General features: G+C 37.0%; 1 protein-coding gene across 2 annotated transcripts in view; it reads right to left on the bottom strand.

The window, feature by feature from the left end:
• Positions 1 to 11,030: 11,030 nt before the first annotated feature.
• The window catches only part of TTC39B (tetratricopeptide repeat domain 39B), a 78,221-nt gene continuing 68,124 nt past the window's right edge, over positions 11,031 to 21,127 (bottom strand). For both annotated transcript variants that reach the window (XM_058823352.1, XM_058823351.1), the window contains exons 16-19: positions 20,527 to 20,638; positions 17,059 to 17,176; positions 15,813 to 15,929; positions 11,031 to 14,787 (exon numbers count right to left, since the gene is read on the bottom strand). In XM_058823352.1, the coding sequence (XP_058679335.1) occupies positions 14,691 to 14,787; positions 15,813 to 15,929; positions 17,059 to 17,176; positions 20,527 to 20,638 (444 nt within the window). In that variant the 3' untranslated portion in view covers positions 11,031 to 14,690. The remainder of the gene's footprint in view (positions 14,788 to 15,812; positions 15,930 to 17,058; positions 17,177 to 20,526; positions 20,639 to 21,127) is intronic.

Raw genomic sequence — 21,127 nt, 5'->3', positions numbered from 1 at the left:
GTTAAAAACAAGCCAAACAGCTGCAACAACAGTTTCAACCAAACAGTCATCCCAGGGACTGAACCTCCCTAGTCCTTTTCAGATCTTCATTAAAATCTCTCTATTGCTTCTTGTTTCTTTCCACAGTTTTCTTCACTACCTCTTTCTAGTGATGAAACACCAGAGAAAAATTTGCCACAGAAAAATGCATGCATTACATGCACAATGTCTTATACTGTGAATGCGATGACAAATATTTCCAGGATGTTTGGAAAGAGCCAGGTCACAGCCCCTTATGCTTTCAGCTTTTTACTTAGTGCCCCTGTGCATCAGATACCCACCTTTTTCTTTCCAAATGCTCCTGAGACATAAGTTCCTCTGCAAAACCCATGGATGGTTAGCACAAATGTCACTGGTCTGTCCCAAGGCATAGCCTGTTCTCTATTTCACCTGTGTGAAACAGGATATGTGTTCACTTACTCTGTGTCACTGCTTGAATTGGATTCCATGGTTTCTGAAACCAAGGAGTCATTTTTGTTATGTGCCAGAGGGACCTCTTAAGTTTCTTGAAGATGATCCCCGTTTCTGTAATATGAAGAATTTCATGGGCTCCCTCACACTTAACGATACTAAAAAAAATGGTAGCAACAGAGGATACTTATTATTAAAAAAAAAAAAAGCAGTGCTTTGTTCTTATTTTAACTAATTGTTGATCTGTCATATCAACAAAGCAACAAACTCCGCCTGTGTTTCATGGATACATTGTTTTTCCTTTTAAATAGCAAAAAGGGAACATTTTTGCAGTTGCTCATTCACTAATCTCAAAAAGCAGTACAGACAGAGAGTAAATACTCCATTGCAGCAGCTATACGCTTTTTCACAGATCAGTTCAGGAAACAAAATGTTTGAATTAGGAGCAAAAATGGCAGCTTTTTGGCAAGGGAAAGAGGGCAAATATTATTTGGATGAGGTCCAAGCAAAGCTTTCCCAGCACATGTTATTTTATCTGAGGTCAAAGGCCTGCAAAAAAAAAAAAAAAAAATCCACCCAGCTACAGCTTGTGAAGTTTGCCACCTACTGAGGAAAGCACAGCACAGCAATAACAGAAAAAACAGGTGAAAAAAAAAATTTATTGTGCTGAAGCTATTAGATGTTATAGACATATTTACTCTCATAGACTATTCATAAAGACTTCTCGTACCTCTATACAGCTTCCAAAGGACCAAATAAACAACAGAAATACTTCTCCTCCTTCTCCTTGATACATAAAGTTTTAAAGGCAGTGTTTTACCCTGAATCAGTCCTAGATTTTGCCTTATAAACCTGGAATAAAGTGAAAAAAAATACTCCCAGCTTCAACAAGGAACATAATTTCCCAGAAATCTGAGGTGATGAGATGTTCTAACTCACAAACTGCTAGGTAATAAAAAGTCCTGCTGTAGCCATTTCTAGAATTATATTGGTAATTTGTATTTGCCTCACAGGCCCATTAGGAGAAGTACTCTTAAGAAACGAAGAGTCTGCCTTTATAGCAGGAGCATTGAGAAATATAGCCTGCTAGCAAGTCCAGAAAGATCTGTTGTGGTTTGCAAAGATCTCTCACCATACTTTAGTGTGAAACACATAGAACACAACACGGCCCTGGAGGAAGGCAGAGGGTGCTCATACAGGATGTGGAGACATCACTGAGCGTGACAGGGTTGCTTTCATTTCACATTCACTTAGGTAAAATACATATAAATACAAAAATAACATTAATAACCTTAATGGAGCCATGGAAAAAAAAAAACCAAAACCCAAAAAACGAGAAAGTAAAAGGTGCAGAAGACTCAGAGTCCATCTTAGTTTTCCCTTAGCACCTGGTTATGAGGGTACAAATAAAGCCTCATGTAAATATTACCTCCCTGCTAACAGATGAGTTTGCTGCCTGGCATAGCAGAAAGCAACAGCTCCACAGCAGATTTCATCTGCCTCCTGTTGGAGCATAAATCATTGGCCCTGCCTGCTCACAGGAGAGTGCTGTAGGTGAAGTGGGAGCTTCAGACAAAATCTATTAAAGAAGCCCTGCCACTGAGTCACAAGGTGCCAAGAAAACCCCCCTGCTGTATTAACTCCATCTCAGAGAGAGGAGTATTGGGGCAGCTGGATCTCAATTTAGCCTCTCAACAGTTTTTTTTTTTCATAACTATGTCCCACAAGTTTTAAAGATGGCAAATCAGATATATTAATAAAATATGAGTTATCTATTAAAAGAAATTAACAGCCAGAAGATCTGTATCAAAATTAATTACAGTACAAAAGCTAAAAAACTAGTCATCTATGATGTAAAATGGAAAAATGCACTATATTAAAGCAATTTTTTATTAAAGTTAGCAAAAGAAACTTTAAGTAGAAGTTCTGATGTATCTTGCCACAGTTCTTTTCATGGAATATTTCTTCCTCTTTATATAAATCCCTGGGAAGCAACCATGAAGAGGCATCCCAATCCATGGGAGAAACCCCATATACTTCACAAGGAAGAATCTAAGTGAATGAAGGTGTTCTGGACTTCCATAACATAAAGGATTTGGCTACAAGACATACGCCTTCAGGTCAGCTCAGCATCTTATCTGTCAAACCTTACTTCAAAGGGTTTGAAGATGGCAAGCCAAGTAGGGCTTTTAGGATATCCAACACCAAAAAATACTGGCACCTCCACTAGTTCACCACAAATAGTTTATATTGTTGTATCTTTTGACCAGATTCCAGGCCAAGTAGGTAAGCTTTGTCAGGGTGAAGTATTTTAAATACATGTTTAAATAGCATATATATTTATGCACGCATTTTCATATGTATGTCTAAAGCTGCAAGAATGTCTATATATATACACCATGGCAACCAATGTCAAACAAATACATTTTAATAGAGATCTACATGAAATACACGTACAATAAAACAAAGATGCTGAACAAAGTCCCAGGTTCTGGTTAATGAGTAACGTCATTCAAAGTCTTCACCTCTGACAGAAACGATTCTGCAGAATAATATCCACATGGATAAATATGGATATATATTTCATCATATGCAGATAGAAAATCTGTGTTTGGCTGGTGCAACTTAAAACTCAGAAATACTTCTTGACAAAAAAATGTTACTACTGCAAGGCTCCAGGAACGGCATATGCAACAGTCCATGTGCTTCTAGCCCCACACAAAGGCTAATTCAGTACGCACTGAGCTGGTGTCCACTGCTGTCAACCTGTGTGCCAGCGCTCTCAGAGCCCCGCAGTCATCAGGGCACTCATCAGGGCTGCACATGGGGCTCTGACACACGCAGGGCAAGAGCAATCAGAAAAGCATAATTGCTGGTCTTCCAGACTGTAGGCTGAGAAAATGACTGGTTGAGTGAATGCCTTACCTTTTCAGGAGGCAAACTAAATCTCCTGCTGAGATGTTCCTAGTCAATCAAATTGTAATGCCAGAGCAAAGCTGGCATACTCAGTCCTCTCATACTCCTCTTCAGTGAAGAAGATAGCAGTGGCTTCTGGAAAAGTTGCTTTAAGAAAATCTTATAACATTGGCCCCTAATATAAAAGTAATTAATTTAAAATTATTGTTGTCAGTGCAAGATTATAATATAGATTTGTGCACGCTACATTTCTTTGGGTTTCTTTCTGGTGGGATAGTTAAGTTAGAGGAGAATATTTTAGTTTTCAAGTACATTAAAATCTTTATGTAAAATTGGAATTAATTTGCAGCAGAATGTCCCATAAAATCAGCTTCATGCCCATCTGGCTGTAGTGCTTTATTAGCTAATATTTCTTGTAGATCTTCTTTATTTCTTCCAAGCCACACAGTTTGGTTCTCATAGCAAGAGCAGCAAGGAGCTGTCAGGAGATACCACCTCTCTGATTACTGCTATGCTGCCCTCCATGTTCACAGCACACACAGCTCTTTTCTCAGTAGCCCCGGCTTCACATTCCTTTCTCATTTTCAACATCTATCTTCAATCCCCTAGCAGGAAAATTGCAGATTTGAAGCTTTGCAATGCTTGTTTTCTCTTCTGTGTGTGGAGCAAGACATCCATGCACCAGGAACCTTAAGCCCAGTGACAGCACCAGGCTCAGTCTCTATGTGTCCACCACAGTCGCGTTCCTGCTTTTCTCCAAAATGGGAACAGACCCCAGATGTGAAATGCATGAGATCCAAACGGGCAATGCACAAGACTCAGACAGGTCTGACCACAATTAACATCCATCTGTCTCAACAACCCCCTCCGATGTTATTTCAGATACTTCTTTACCCCTCCCACCCTAAATGTCCAAGGAAGGCTGTCCAGCCCCCCAGAGCAGCTCCCTGCTTTGGATGTGTCACGTACTGTACCTATGGATCTCCAATCCAAAGTGTCCTCTCAGCTGGCATTTTCACTGTCATGTACTCATGCACCTGCAGGCAACGCAGCCAAAAAGGCAATGACCAATTTACCTGTTTCTGGAGCCCCAAATCCACATCATCAGTTTTTAAAGAAGTTTTACTTTGGTGATACCAATAGCATTTTTTCAGTCTTCAAATCTTGCTTTCTGCCTTTGAGACTACTGTTTTCTCTGTGAATAACCTTTCTCTACAACCTTCAGATGTCTGTATTCAGTCCTCCAACTGATTCTCCAGCAATTAGAAGATTGTCCTCAGTAACATTGCACACATTTCTCAGCTTCTGCTAATCTTATTATAGCTACAGCTATTTCTTTCATATCCTGGAAAATAACTCCCACAGCATTTTGTATTCCCAATTTCAATTAGCTCCTGTGAAGAGCAAACCCTTTTTAATTGTGTAATTTCAGAATCCTTTGTTGTTTGTGTTGTCAAGGGTTAGGTTAGCTTCTGGCAGCCAATGCCCTCCCTGAGGAATAGTCTTTCCCTTCCAAGTGCTGATCTGCTTATTTAAGTTATTTTCTTGGAACAATATAAAGATAGTAGAGGGGAAGAAAAATCAAGAGGTTGAAAGATCCCATGACAGGTGCTATTTCACAGTCCCTGGATAGTCACTGCAATTCTGGGACAGCACAATAAGCCTGCAGTTTCTGCTGTACTCATATTGAGAAGCATGTGAAGAGGTCTGGAACATCTCAAGCTCAAGGCTCTGCTTTTACACACATGAACATGCTCATTACTTTCACATGACCATCAGTAAATATTCTGATAACAACCAGCTCCCCCTGCAAATTGTGAACAGGGATTAGCAAGGATGAACATTTTGTCATTGAGGATGCTGAAACTGGGTCATTCCATGTTCTGCTGCTGTCTCACTGTCCTGAACACAGAGCTGTGGGATGTGACTAGGTTATTTTCACTGACGGTGGCTTGTCCCACACTCAGCAGAAAAGCTGCTTTTCTCTGCTGACCTATGGTTCTGGCCATCCTGTATCTCATACTCTGCAGTTGAGCAAGTTCACAGTGTCATTTTTTGCTATTGCATTCTCATTTTGCTAATGCTTTCTCATGTGAGTCTGAGAAATGGCTTATGTGACGCACCTCACCTCCAGGCAGGTGCCAAAACAGCAGCTCAAGACTGGAGAGACTGCTATCCTGGGGTGCTCTGCTTAGAGGAAAGTTTTCCCACAGAAGCTACTTAGCCCAGTTCCCAAAGTGCACTTCTGGCCAGCAAAAGTGACTGTGATCCCCAGCTGCTAGAAGGGTCACTCCATTCTAAGGTTTGCAGCAACCTCCCTGACAGATCAGCCCAAGGCCTGGTGAGTCTGCAGTCTCTTGCACGTGTTGCTGCCAAAACCAGGTCTGTGATAGACAACACAGGGTTCTTGTTTGCTGGGTTTTTTTTTCTTTTACAAGGGCACCTTGCAATGTTTGGCATCTTTGTCATTTCACTTGTCCCTGCTCATGTTCGCCACGTACAGCTGCCATTAACTAGGGTCACTTCCGCACATAGCCAAGCCAGAGGCAATGTGAGCCACTGGCAGGCAAAGCCAGGTGCCAGGATATGGGCTGCTCCCCTGGCTCTACACAGTACCCCTGGTGAATCTGTATTCAATACATGGTGCCAGTTCCCTGCTCTGCGAGCTGCTGGACCGTGCCACTCTGTCTGCTCCCCCCATTCACCTGGCACAGAGGGAGAGCCAGGCAGAAACCTGCAGATGAAGCCCTGAGCCTTCATGGAGTCAGGAGAGGAGAGAGAAGATAAACTAGGTCCTGCTAAGGGCAGGCAAAGACAGTGGAGCAGGGGAGCAGGAAATTTTCTTTGAGCAAGACCACCACCCCTCCGAGTTCCTTTTACCAGATCTGAACGCTGGAAGATCCATAAAAGGCACCAGTCACAAAAGGAGGATGAAATCTACAAGTGATGAAGGGCCTCTTGTCTGCTACAGAAGATGGACAAGATGCCTACAAAATAAGATTGAGTAAACAAAATTTTGTTCTATAACAATTATTTTCCTGCCAAATACTTCTACCCTCCATGCATTCTGGTTGGATTGAATTGCATAGTGCTCAAACTTCTGCCTCGAGTCTCAAAAAGAAGGGCATGCACTCATGGTCAGCTACCACAAAGATAGCCTCACACTGTAAATAAAAGAGAAGCAATGAACACTATTTCCACTGCTGTTTTATCTTACTTTGTTTAGAACATACATGCCTTTCTCTCATCTATGAGAGACAATTTTAGTGGTTTTAAAGGAATCAAAGTGCATATAGCTGAGACTTGAATTTGGTCCTTAAAACAGTCCTACTTTGGCCCCAAAAAAAGCTCAGACACAGTATCATGATAGTTAATAAACAGCTGTTTCCACAAACACTGTTGGAATCAATCCAATATAAGCAAGCTTTTGCTGATGGTATATTGTTTCCTAGGGCCTGACTGCCAGCAGGGTACTAAGGGAGGAGAAAAAAATCTTACACCAACAAACTGCTAAATGGCACAGCAGGGTACTATGGAAGTCCATACGATGCCAGCAACGAAATGGGACCTCCTGGTTTCTTCACAAGACCTTGCAGGATACTTCCAAGGCCACTTTGGTAACCAAAGCCACATGTATGCTGTGCAGTGATACAGTACAGCTGGTCACAGAAGACCAGTTAACAGGATCAGATAGCCAGGTTGCACCAAGCACACTGAAATCCATACGGACACACTGGGTTGATAATGGTGGATTGTTTGGCACATATAGACCAGGAGTTACAATGCAGGGTCTTTTCTGTGAGATCTAGCAGGGCCACTGACCAGGCTACTACTACGCAATTTGGGTAGCAGTATTGTAGTTGCCAATATTTAGTTAAGACAGTTTAAGTGCTCCTTAAATGTTCCCAAAGAAATAGCTGGGAGACAGAGCCTACAGCTACACTGATCTATTTTCTGACAAGCAATGTTTTTAATAGTTAACAATACAATTGCTATAAATTTTCATCTATTGTCAGAGCCATGCTACAAAAACAACACTGTAACTTAAGAACTTCCAGATGGAAGAGCTATTTCTGAAATTGTGTAACACCCCCACAGGTTCTCCTTGTTGCAAAGTGAGCGGTCTGGGGGATTTTGTTGGTTGGTTGGGTTTTCTTTTTGGTTTTTGTTTGTGGGTTTTTTGATTTTTTGTTTGTTTAGGACACCACCACCTCTGGATTACATTGCCTCCATTTAGTTAGCAAGTGAGTACTCTGCACTATAATTTCTCTTCCTAGACACCTTTCCGTCAATCCTTGTGATAGAAGTCCTCATCATTTCATATTATTTTATTTGGTTCCATAGTCTAAGGTGACATCAATTGTTCATGTGCCACAGAAACTCCTACTTATCCTTCACACATGAATTTCTCTTGCATTTCCTCCCTTTCCTAGTGGCTATCCTCTTTCCCATCAGTGGGGCCAACTGCCACAGCCAGCAAAGACAAGCAGGTATCTCAGCTGCACATTATTCCAGGGAAGCATGGAGCTAGACACTCATGAAAAAGAAAAGATTTTTCTTTGAAGACTCACACCAATTTCAGACAATCTAGCAAAGAGGTGAGACTTCAACTTTGCTGTCCTAGGAAAGCAGTAAAAAAATTCAAGGAAAATAAAATTAAAGGAAAGTTCCTTCTTCAGCTGCAGAATTCTCCAGAAGGAAAACAGATGCTGACAAATTCTCATCGGGGTTTCATACACCAGAAACATTGGGCGTGTAACAGTTTCCAAAGTCCATCAAGACAAAATTTCCAGATGACACATTATAGGATATTCAGCTTGGTGGACCTCATCTCATTTAGCTGCATAAGTAAGATTCCTGAAGTTAAGGAAACTTGCTTGTTTCAGAAACCAGAATTCCATTTTTTGTCCTGCCAATTTCAGTCAGTAAAATTTGAATTCAATTCTGCAGTACTGAAACCAGTATCTTTCTTGCAACATGTCCTTTGGGTAATATATCAAATAAACAGAGAAGCTTTAATAAAAACTAACAACAAAAAGGAAAAAAAAATAGAAAATAGACTATTCATAATGTAAGGCCCACCAATTTACCAAGTAGCACTGAAAACCAGAAGTGGACAAGAAAATATGTAACTTGATTTTAAACAGATTGCTTGACTTCAAACTCCCACAGGTTATCAAAGGAGAGAGAGATCTCCTAGGGCAAAAGACATGAGGGGATGGTTGATGAACAACTTAGCATGAACTGTAGCCCAGAAACCAAACCAACCCTGGCTGCATCAAAAAAAACTGCCTGGCCTGCAGGGCAAGGGAGGGGATTCAGGACCTGCAAGTGACACAACAGAGAGGAATGAGTACTAATCAAAGGAGGGGGGTAAATTTAGGTTAGAGATTAGGAAGAAATTCTTTACTGTGATGGCGGTGAGGCACTGGAACAGGCTGCCCAGAGAAGCTGTGGATGCCCATCCCTGGTAGCGCTGAAGGCCTGGATGGACACAGCCTTGAGCAGCCTGGTTTAGGGTGAGGTGCCCCTGCCCATGGCAGGCAGTGGGCTTAGACCAGATGATCTTTAAGGTCCTTTTCAATATGTAACATTCTGTAAGTAACTTTTCACATACAGCACATATCCAACATCTTCAATTAGCTTATCCGGATCTTCCACAGATTTCCTTAAAAACTGACTTGTTCAGTAAGAACTGTTATTACTCAACAGCATACAGTATTTTGGGTTGCAGGTTTCATTTTTCAGGCAAGGCTTATTTTTTTTCTGCCTAAACTATTAAAATCTTAGCTTGTAGAAAAACAGTCTGTAATTTGATATTCATTAGATGTATTCTCATAGGCCTCCAGAGTACACTGCATTTAAAGTAACATCCTGATATTACTGTTCATCTTCTGTGGCCACTCAGAACTCTCCATAACACATTTCACTTTCACCTTTTTCCCTTTTCTTCCAACTCACAAAAGTCTGATTTAAAGCATCTCCCACTCCAAAAATTATTTATGAAGCAGGCACAATGATTACAGTATTGTTAGTATTATTGCTTGCAATAAATGAAGTAAGTTGCTTCCACAGCATATGAACAGTCTAATGAAATTACTGTAAACTATAGGAGGAGTACTTTCCTTTTGGGTTGTGAAAAGCAACCTATCTTGAATTTTATGCATATTATAGAAAAAAAAAGTCTAAACTTTCTTCAAAGTGCAAAACCAATTAATAGTAGGTGAAAGAACATCTGACATTTTTTCATTGTCAAAAGTTTTCAATGTTCCTATGTAAAACTAATACAGATGGATTTGAAGCGACTGGTATGACTAGAATTTGCAGATTAGAGCCATGCACCTTTTTTAAGTAAAGCTTGAGCATGCATATTCTACACCACATGAAATTATAACTACAGCTAGATTCCTTTGTAGAATACTGCTTATGGAAGTTCATCAATGCATGCAATACAGAACCTCTCTTAAAAGAGAAACAATCTCATCAAGGTGGGTGGGGTATTACAAATGAAAGTTTTATATCTGTACTGAACATATGTAGGCAATGTGTTTTGCCTGGATCTAAGTCCCATGATCTTGAGCAAATCTGTAATGAAAATAAAACCATACTTAAATTCATACTGCCCTTTTTTCTACAACCAAGTTTAATTCTGAAGATCACCTAATGCTCTGGAGCAAGTTAAGCCTAACATATGCTATATAAATAGCATTAACCTAATTTTACACATCCTTCCACTCTGACTGCAAATACTGACGTAACATGTCATTTAAGCGTATCAGTAAAATTATCCTTATATACTCTTATATCCACTGTATAGTCAGAATATTGAGTTTTGAGGTCCACATTTACATGCTCAAGCAGGTAAGACCATTAACCTCTCAGGCAGGATTTTAGTAATACCTTAACTTTTCCCAGTCACATGATGTGAACACTAAGTATTTTCCATGCTTCAATGGCACAGATACTGAATCTCAACCACTGCAATTTTCATGGAACAGAAGACCTGACACAGAAAGACAGAAACATCTCCTCCTGCTTATGTGTTTGAAGAAGTTCTCTCTTTAGATAAGTGACTAAATCTAGGAAGGTGCTCCTACCTGGGATTACAGCTGACATGTGCTTCTCTACACATTGGAAGTACATGCTTACACTACTACAAAAAGGAAAGTATTTAATCTTGCAATCACTAAGCATTAAATTTGTTATGCTAACCATGAACACTTGACTTTTTTTCCCAGAAGGTACTCTTCTACAAATTGCAAAGTTAAGAGCCACACTGTTTCTTTATGAAGCTGTCCTATAGCATTTATTACCAGATTACAGGGAAAAATACAAATCAAAACCCAGAACACAATTTTAAAAAAATCCCAAAACACGAGTAGCACCACAAAACCTTCCCAAAAAACCGAGAAACCCTGCAGCTTATTTTGTATTTGCTATCTACATTCAAAAGACCCTTTATTCACTCAACAGACCTTGACAAGAGGTCAGAAGCTGTCCTTGACAGCTTTATACAACCACTCAGTCTGGACTGGTTGTATAAGAACTCTATGCTTAAGGTAGCATTTATAAATTAGAGATCAGACCTTATGATGATAATGCTTTGGTAAATCTCATCTAGAGGTTCCTGACATACAACTAAAATACAGTGCCAAATTCAGCACTTGGTAGCACAAGCATATGTGATTTATTCCTCTGAAGAGTAAATACAGTCCATAATAATGAACATTTCTACATACTCTTTAAACCAGAAGATGCTTCATTCCTCATTTTCTGTTTTTCTTCCCTCATTGTTTACTCATCAAGTACCAGATAAGAACATGTGAAAACCTCAGTAGATTACAAGCAAAGAGACTGCAGCACCAGGGGAAATATAAACATTCTTTGTTGCACTAGGCAGTGTAAGAATATACAGAAACAAAATACATGAGACATTAGGATTAGTAATAAAATAACCGCAAAGTCTAAGTGGAATTTGTCACAAGAAATTACTTGTTTTACACATTACATTGCAAGGTGTTTTAGAAACGCAAAAAGATCAGATTGTTATACATTTCTATGGCCATAAAGTGCTACATACAGCTGCTACCCCATGTGTATTAGAACAAATATATAACAATCTTGCACCAGCTTTCTTTTAACATATATTTGCTTTCAATTTTTTTTAAAAACAGAAATTCATTCTTTATTCTGATGAATAAAGACTTACAAACTGTAGTACAATGATGTTTCAACAGATTAATATTTGATTGATATGCACAGACATGAAGGTTTTTGTAATAGTTTCTAAGTAGGCAATTCTTAATCAAAGAGAAGCTTTGTCCTATAAGCAGGCCAATTTATTATTGCTTATCTTAAAAAAAAAATCTATTATCGGAAAGAACTATAAACAACATTTTGTCATAATGTAACTGTAAGCTCAGCCTTTCTTGCTTAAACTAAAAAGTTAAATTTGCTCTTGTATATATTATAATTCCTACTATTATCAAGAGAGGCTATAGCATCATAGGTAAATGATCAGCTTTGCTTAGTTAAGTCTCAGCACAATAGTCAAAATTCCCGTGGAGGACGAGCGTGTGTGGTGAATATTATAAACAGCAGTTAAGACTAAATCAGAGCTGTATTTAAGGCCCAGTACAGAATATAGCAGATTTAAAAAAAAAAATTCAAAAAGCCACAGACCCTTTGTATGAACTCTTAGACAGGAATCACTTAACTCGGGCATAATGTCCTAAATAATACTGCATCACAGATGCATTGTGTCAAGGAGACATGCACTTTTCTGCAGCATTTGGAAAACTAAGCATCTCTTGCAGCTCTGTGGAGACCCACCTTAACTGAAGGGTAACAAATCACTCTCACACATATTTATGTCCACTGTAAACAACTTGGAAAAAAGCCGTTCAGAATAAAGCTTAAAGTAACAAATCTGATCAGTCAATCTTTCCAGCCAAGCCGGGAACAGCAGCACAGAAAGGAGGCAAGCTCTAAATAGCACTTCATATTGGGTGCTCAAAACACTACAGAGGGTACTGGAAATTTTTGTGGATAAGCGTGTCTCTTCAGTCAGTAATATCACCCATGGAAAAAGTACACTGCTTCTTGAAGCTTTGTACTAAATTTTGAAAAAATCAGTTTCTAAGGGAGATCACTGTTCATTTTTTGTTAGTTTTGATTTCTATCTCAAATCACCCCTAAAATATTAGCTGTAAGACACTCCCCACAAAAACAAGAGATCAGAGACTACATCATGCTCCGCCCTGAGAGTCTGTAGTCCCAGTTACAACTCTCCTGAAACGAAGTACTGTTTGCAACACAAATTACAGAAGTTTTACTGGTAATTGTTCCCACCACCTTCTACAGAAAAATAAATCAGACCCCAATCCAATAATCAGATTAAACCAAAATAATCCTAAACTGAACATATAATGCCCACAGATGCATCAAAAGTATTTTCTGAAAATACATGAGTTTATGCTCACTACAACCAGATATATATAAATGAGTAAATCTTTAGAGAAGTCATTTGACAGCTAATCTCTGTTTTGAGGTTTAGCTACAGTCAACTGAATATATTTGAAAATAAACATGCATACTTTATCAGTAATTCAGTGTCTTGGGTATTTAAGCTTCAAATTCACATGTGTATAATTTTACATAATAACTTAAGTTACACATTTACAATAGGCACAAATTCCAACCAACAAAGAAATACTTTGGATCAGGTTTCCATTTTGAAAGACTCATTATGTTTATTTAGCTAATATTTTTAAACTCTTAATTCTCCTGTAAATATACCACTCTATTACAGAATTATAAGCAATTAAATGACCCCATTATTTATAAGTCATAGAAGAAAGCTGCGTTCTCAGTAACCTGAGAAGAACTTCTACAAATCATATTGAATGTTTAATTTGAAACTTCAGTTATTCATTTACTGAGGACACATTCTTCACCTATTTCTTTCGTCCTGATTTTGTTTAGGTGGTAGTTGAGGGCAGCAAATCACATACATGAGCACAGGTACTATGAATTTACTGTGCAGAAGTAAACATACCAAACATGGATAAAATATGGAAATGGCAAGTTTTGCAATAGCTAGTGAAAGAAGAGTTATTTGGTGTATACTTAAATAAAAAAGATATATATTTTTATTTTTAAGAACAGACAGCTAGAATCTGCGTGTCTAAATGAATGGGAAATTCAATTTCATACTGCTGTTTGCACAGAAGCATGAAAGGAAAAATGCACTTATAAGTATCTCAATTTTACTGCTCATTTTTGGTAGAAATTAGACTAGAATACGCACATTTTCTTAACAGCAAGATTAAAAGTGGATTCATTTCTTGATGCACAATCAACTTCTGTTAGTATGAATTCTAACTTGTTATTAGGAAAATACATAAATCCACCAACAAACGATTGCTTTAAAAATGGAAAGAACAATCCTGTCTCCAGATCCATGACAGGGAAGATGGGAAACAATCAGTTTCAGTTGTGTCAAGAACTATTTGGGGTAGACATCAGGCAAAACTTCCCAGTCTTTTCTCACTGGGAAAGACATCCTGTGTAAGTTTCAAAATGACTGTTCTCAGTGCTTTTTTGTTTTTTGTTAAACAGGTGAAATAAATCTGTCAGGATCAACTTAAGACTACTTGAGAACAAGGACATAACATCCTTTATAGCTCTGCTTTTCTACAAGTGAAAAATATCTCCTAATATATGTTTCTTTTGAATGAAACAGACCTGCAAAGACATTAAAACTGTAGCCCTGCTTAGCTTCATCTGACAGAGTAAAAATATTGCACTTCACACAGTTTAATTTTGTTCCCAAAATAAAATTTAGTCAAAAATTACTAATTCTTTCCTCTGGAACACAAATTTCAGAATATAGTATGCAAAAAAATGTGGGTAAGGTTATCTGCAGACATTGCATTTTTGTTCCAGAGGAGAAAAAAGTCTCAAGTGCACTGCAGAAAATAAAACTTTTAAAAAATGCAGAAATTATCACCAGTTTCACTGCATAACCTGCATCTGTTCTTATATAAAAAAAATAAAGTATTTTCATTAAACTTTATTGCACCATCACCTTTTTTTTTAAAAATATCCCCCTTTCATTCAAGTCAAATATTAAATTATTTTTATCAACAAAATATAAGGTCTTCTTTAACAGCATGTAGATACAGTATAGGCGCCATACAGAAAAGTCTAAAAGAATGACATCAAATCAGAAGTGACAGAAAACAATCATTATGTTCTTCTCTATGATTAAAAAAAGATTGTGTAGGCTATCTATTGTATGCATGAAAAGCATCCTTTCTCATTCAAGGTGTTGAAGCAGGCGACACCTTCAAGCTGTCAAGTGCTGCATGAATTCTGAAGTGCAACCTGGACTCCATAGAGTATTCCTTGTAGTTGTTTCTGCAAAACAGACAACTTATTTTAAGAAAAAGATGTTTGGATTGAATTGTTTATACTTCCTATGTTTGTAAGTTAACAATCTTTATTCCCTCAACAGGAAGCGGAGACTGACACACAGATGAGTTAAGAGACATTTAAAACTACATACACAAATTGAGTGAAGAAAACATAGACCAATACTAAAATTAAATGTCCTCATAAACTGAATCCATGTCTTAGCATCTCTTTCACTTATTTTGATTCTTTTAACAGCCCTCCCAAATACTAAAATTTGCTGTGAAAAGACAAGCCAAAGCCTTTTCTAACTACAGAAAAGCATATTAGCAGAAAATGTAGGCTTTGACTCAGAACACAATTAAGCCAGAGTAATAAACATCATATGTACAGAAATCATATTCTGTAAATCCCATCCCCCCAAAACAAACAAATAAGCAAAAAAAAAAAAAAAAACTATGAGGGGACACTATTACAAGACTGGGCTACTTCTCTGTTAACACAAGGGACATTCTATCTTATACTACAATCTACAGATAATGCAAATATGCTGCTCTACAGTACTTAATTAAACTCTCAACTGGTGTTCTGCGACACCATGTGAAAGGAAAAAGGGCTGCGATCAGACAGGTGTAGTGGCCTTTGACCTCTCTTATGAACACCTTTAGTGGAACAGATTTAATTCCCACAGCTGCCCTCTGGGACAGAATGGTACATATCCCTTCCCTGGACTCTCCAGCTTCATCCCATGCATGCAGTGGACCCTCAGCATCTCTGAAGCCCATACAAGAAGTAAACATTTTCCCTTCATACTGTGTCTTATTTCAATCTGTCTACTCCACTGTGTATGAATTTTGCAGTTTCATGAAACTGCAAAATTCAACTATATTGGACAAGTCCTGCAAATCAAGAACAGAGATTTATAATTACTTGGATTTTGAAAGGAAGCTGTCAGGAAGAAAAAACAAGTGTCCTCAATGCTGCAAATACACAGTTATTCTTAATTTACAAGGTGATAAAAATCCACTTACTTTGCAGTTTCTATGTATCTTATTGCTTTTTCTGTCTCATCCTGCTGTTTGTACAGAAGACCCAATTCATACAGCGTGAATGGCACCAAGTAGCTATCATATTTTATTTGCTTCTCACTAAAAAAACAGAAAAATACAAAAATGGTTACTTACAACCCTGTTTAAGTGACCAGTTAACTTTAAAAGCAATCACTGCCTGTAACAGCACATAGCCAGAAAACACATTCTGAACCCTTTTTTAATGGTTAATCCTGTACACATTGATAAACAGTCTTGAAGCATCATAGCGCCCTAAACATGTAGAAAATAAAGTTGAACAAAATGTAGGTACTCCATGCACCAGAAAACTTTTACCCTCACCCATGCAAAACATACACTTTATGAAGAATTGCTGTCTTTAGTTTTTTTTTTTAAATACCTCAGCTACAAAAGCCTGCCCATTGCCAGCTCCCTTTGGAAAAAGATGCTTAAGAAAGTTCCTTTAACTTGCAATCAACCAAACCCCTCTGCCCTGTAACTCGCAATGTGCTTGACTAAACTCATATAGGACCTTAGAAACTGTAAGAGAAAACAAGATGGCAAGAGAACTAAAACACATTAACAATAACTCAATAAGAAATTCTTAATAAAAAATTCCATTATTAATTTTTCTAAATAATTTGTTAGAAACATTGCACATGTAAATAGGCTTCCTCAGCCCAAATACCTAAAAACTTACAAGACATTTTCAACTACAACCAGTACTGGACTCATGTTTCATATAGAAAAGCTATCACAACTGTTTTGGAGCTGACGCCCGAAAATCCACAGCACAGGAGAAACCAGTCTTCAACTGCAACATGTAACAACAACTTCTCATCTACATGGGGAAGCATTAATTACTGAACTGAAGCATTAACTACTAAATATTGAATTAAAAAATTAAGCCAAACAAACAGTAAACCTATCTGTATTGTCATTACTTACAGGTAGCTCTGCAAATATAATTCCAAATGTATTTGGATACGACCTGACAGTTTGATTTATTTAGCCTCAAACACCGCATATACAAAGCTACAGTAAGCGTTAAATTGCTACAGAAAAATACATGCAAAGTTTTCTGGTTTTCTAACTACTTGCAGAGGTATTTTAATTTCAGATCCTTAACATGATGTTTATTTAGTCAAAATTCTAACATGAGAGCTGCAACAGGAGTATCAGAAATGTCACCAAAAACTAGAAAATCTATTTCTGTTATTTTTTTTACCTTTGAATTACTTTACTGAAACATAATTCAGCTTGCATGAGTCTTCCCAAGTGTTTCAGACAGAGGCCTTTCAGCAGCTGTAACATGCACACATCATCCACATAGTATTCATTGTGATCTAACAGTGAAAGTGAGATATGTCAAACAATTTGAAGACATCATGAAAAGGAAAATTAGATTTTCAATAGGGAATATGTATTCAGATGCAGGATGTTGCTTCTTATGTTCTATACCTCAAAATGTACATATCCTTCAGGCATGGTTTAAAATACTGCTTGCTAAAGAAGATGCACCCATGACATCTGTATCTTTCTCTTAAAAGACAGGCAAAGAAGAAATAAGAAAAATTGAAACATCCAACAAATGGGCATAAACTTCATTAACTGAAGATTAAACAGTCAATAATTAAATGTATTACATTACATAAATAGTCATTATATAAAGATTTCTTACTTGCCTTATTTAAAGACTTCTTACTTCTTTATAGCTAAAACTACAGTGAGACAGGAACCATCATATTATCCTAACATCTCCCCCTGTAACAGAGCACTGACAGACCTCCAGTAGCATCAGTAGCATAAAAAAACCTGTAAAACCATGCCATGACTCTCTTACAGAACTCTTCAAAAGCATCATTTTCAGGTACAAATGCAAGAAATAATGTTTGCTAGTATTTTTATCATCTCTAATGTTTGAGAAGCCTCAGAAGTAGTGTATAATATTTGAAAAATATTTGAAAATAAGTAATAGTGTATAATATTTGAAAAACTTCATTGAAAGTCTTATGTTCAATAGAGCTAAAAATACCAGATGAAAGAGGGTGTTTGAAACAATTCAAAATTTACTTAACAAGTGTGATCCTTTTTAGTTCCCTTAGTTTGTAGCATTTGCTGGGTACATGGAAGGAAAAGAAATGAAAGAAAACACATATGGATAGACAGATGGCACCACATACATTAACAATTCAGGAAGCAAAACACTCTCCCTTCAGATCATGTTGTTTACAACTAATTACCAGCTCTCTAAGGTCACATTATTTTTTTTCCTTAATAGTCTGCCAAAGAAATCCTACATAAACAGTTCTGAAACATGCAAGACTAATGCATTTTAGGACTCCGCAAAGTGCTTTGCCATCATGTTCAGCCTTATTTCTGTCTGTGTTTAAACCCAGAAAGTCTTGATAGATTGTAACTGACAGACTGCGCTTTTAGGGACAGCAGAAGTGCAGCACAGGAGTACTTTGCATTCTCTCTAGCCTGTTTTGCTAGGCTAAGGTGTTGGACTCTGTGACTGTCTCCTGAAGGACTCATTCATTGAAATAACTGGGGGCATGCACTGATGTCAGTAAGGGCTCACCAGTCTTTAACAACTTCAACTAGTACTCTAATTTCTCAAAATATAGAAGCTAAAACATTAACGCTAAATGCACAGGCCAATTTAACACAGATAACCTTGCAATAAATGTGGGAGAACCATCTTTGCAGCTGCAGTGGTCTACAACAAAGGATGTATCAATACCAGGATTAAAAAAAACAAGCAAAAAATTATTTTTTCTTGAAGTTAAATAATCTGTTTTTATATATTGCATATGAAAAAAAAAATAAAGATTCCCAGAAATCCTGGGGAAAAAAAAATAAAAACACCATCTCTAATGTCCTCCATTTGTTCCTTCTACCATCTCTATTTTCAGCTCTATACAACATAAAATTACTTTCAGTCCTTGAGAGATCCCATGCTGTGCCTGTTCATGTGAAACAAATGAAATAAAAACAATTCTATGAAGTCTCAATCCCAAAATGACCTTTGTGTATAATCAACACCTTTCTTTCACAGCACCTTAGCAATCTGATATTACTACCACTAAAAATGGTCTATTAAAATTTTATTGTAACCTTGTCAGCAGCCTTAATCTTTTTTTTTTTTTTGGAATTCAGTAGCAACTCTTTATTTTCACTGAATCCATATCTTTAAAAGCAGATCAAAATCACATCTATGAAATCCAGAATAAAATAACATCTGACAGAAGTTATTACTAAAAAAAGAACCCAGAAAGTATATACACTTCCAGACTATATCCTATTTGCAAACAGTGAATTTCCATAAGAAAAAACACAGTGATTTTATCTCCATTGCTTTAATTTTGGTACCTTGTACATCTTTCCTCAGAGATTCAATAGAAAATTTACTTCACCGTTACAACAGATGAGCACTTCTAGTACAAATCACAGCACAATACAGCACTGGATTTCCAACAGGTTCTGTCAGAACTCTCCATGTGGAACTCATGGGAATTACTTTATTTGCAAGTATCTTGCATGTCACTACACTTTTGTTTTAATATTACAAGAAAAAGGAAAACACTTGAGATTTAAAAGGCACACTTGATCCTGCAGAAAAGTGAAGGGCAACACAGAAAATAAAGGAACCCCATTCAAACATGGCCATACAGGTTACTCTCATTTGGTTTATTATATCATCCAGATTTGACCATTATAAATTTCTTGCACGTCCCTGGATAATTTCTTATGCATCATCTCAATTTACACTATAAATCATACTTAGGTATATATTACATTTCTGAATTGCTGTTTTAACCACTAAAATTGTTCACAAGTGTGACTTAGGGTTTAGTGTTCATAACCACTAAACCATACAACCACTAAACTGCTAAATTGTTCATAAGTGTGAGTACAATCTGCGTTCAATAAAAATTATTTTAATGAATTATCATTTAAAAAGATTCACATGAAAAATGACATTTATTCTAGAAAAACTCAAAAGAGAATTCTCCCCAAAAATTCACATGACAGGTAAAAGAACTATGCTGATAAAATCTGACAAAAATCAAGTACTTGTGCAGTAAACCAGTTGTAATAAATGAATTTAAATTCTTTTAGGAGTAAATTATGGGCTGATTCTCTAAACATTACTCCAAGATGTAAAACCATGGTCAAAGTTTATTCATTAAGTATGTTTAATTTTACAACTAGCAAATGTGTTTTATTTTGCCAGAAAGCAAAACAAAAAACCCAACTCATTCATGCATAGCACTTCATCAAATATTTTATACTTTGTCATATTCTCTGCAACATGTGTCCTATGTAACAAAGCATGATATGAATTGGTTTAGAAAAAATATTTTTCAGACATTTAAGATATTAGCAGATTATGTTCCAAGAACACTCTCAAAGACAAGAAAAAACTAAGCTAGACCAGTCATGTTCATGTAACCAATAACCTGATGTCCCTGAGTTTTCTGTATTCTTCTGCAGCATCAATCACACTGCATAAAGAACATATTGAAGAACCATGCCTAAATTTTGTGAGGCTCCAAAACTTCCATACTTTGACTTAATTAGAACATTGTCAAAGCCAACACTTACTTCACAGAATATAAGAAGACAAAAGCATAGAAAAATGTCAGCATTTCTTATAAGATTATTAATTCCACCTTAATTGATCACTTACTAGTTTCATTTTGTAGAGCAGCTTCTTCTTTCTCAATTGTTACCAGTAAGTTTTCAGTAAGGTCTGCTCTTTTGCCCACAATTGCAAATCCATTCCAGACATACATCATTTCCTGATTAAAAAAAACCAACAAAACCAACCAACCAACACAAAAAGGTGAGAACAACCCATGGAATTGCATAAATATTTAACTAAAGAGTGCCTCTGAAAAGGCTGTTGTGGAACATTTTTGAGTATATAAAATACTACCAAAGCTTGTTTTGGTACAACACATCTATGAATAGGAAAGGAAAAATTACATTGAATGTGTGCTGACAAAGGTAATTTGTGTTTTTAAGAGTTGAATGTTTTGATACCTTTTTAACGGATTCTACTATCATGTATTTTCACAGATCTTCAGAAATTAAACTGAACAGATTTTATCAGGACAGTTTACCATCACCCACATAACATGTCAGCAAAACCGGATGCTTTAGATTAAACTTGTGGTCCCTGCCACCTAAAATAAAGAAGGAGCTAAAAGTAGTTCTTTCTAAAGGATGATAGGTAAATTTGGAATTTGCATTTGAGTGTGTTCTTGTATATACAGCATACTTATGTA

The sequence above is a fragment of the Ammospiza caudacuta genome, chromosome Z (genome assembly GCF_027887145.1).
Source record: "Ammospiza caudacuta isolate bAmmCau1 chromosome Z, bAmmCau1.pri, whole genome shotgun sequence".
NCBI lineage: Eukaryota > Metazoa > Chordata > Aves > Passeriformes > Passerellidae > Ammospiza > Ammospiza caudacuta.
This window is presented reverse-complemented; position numbering and strand designations above follow the sequence as displayed.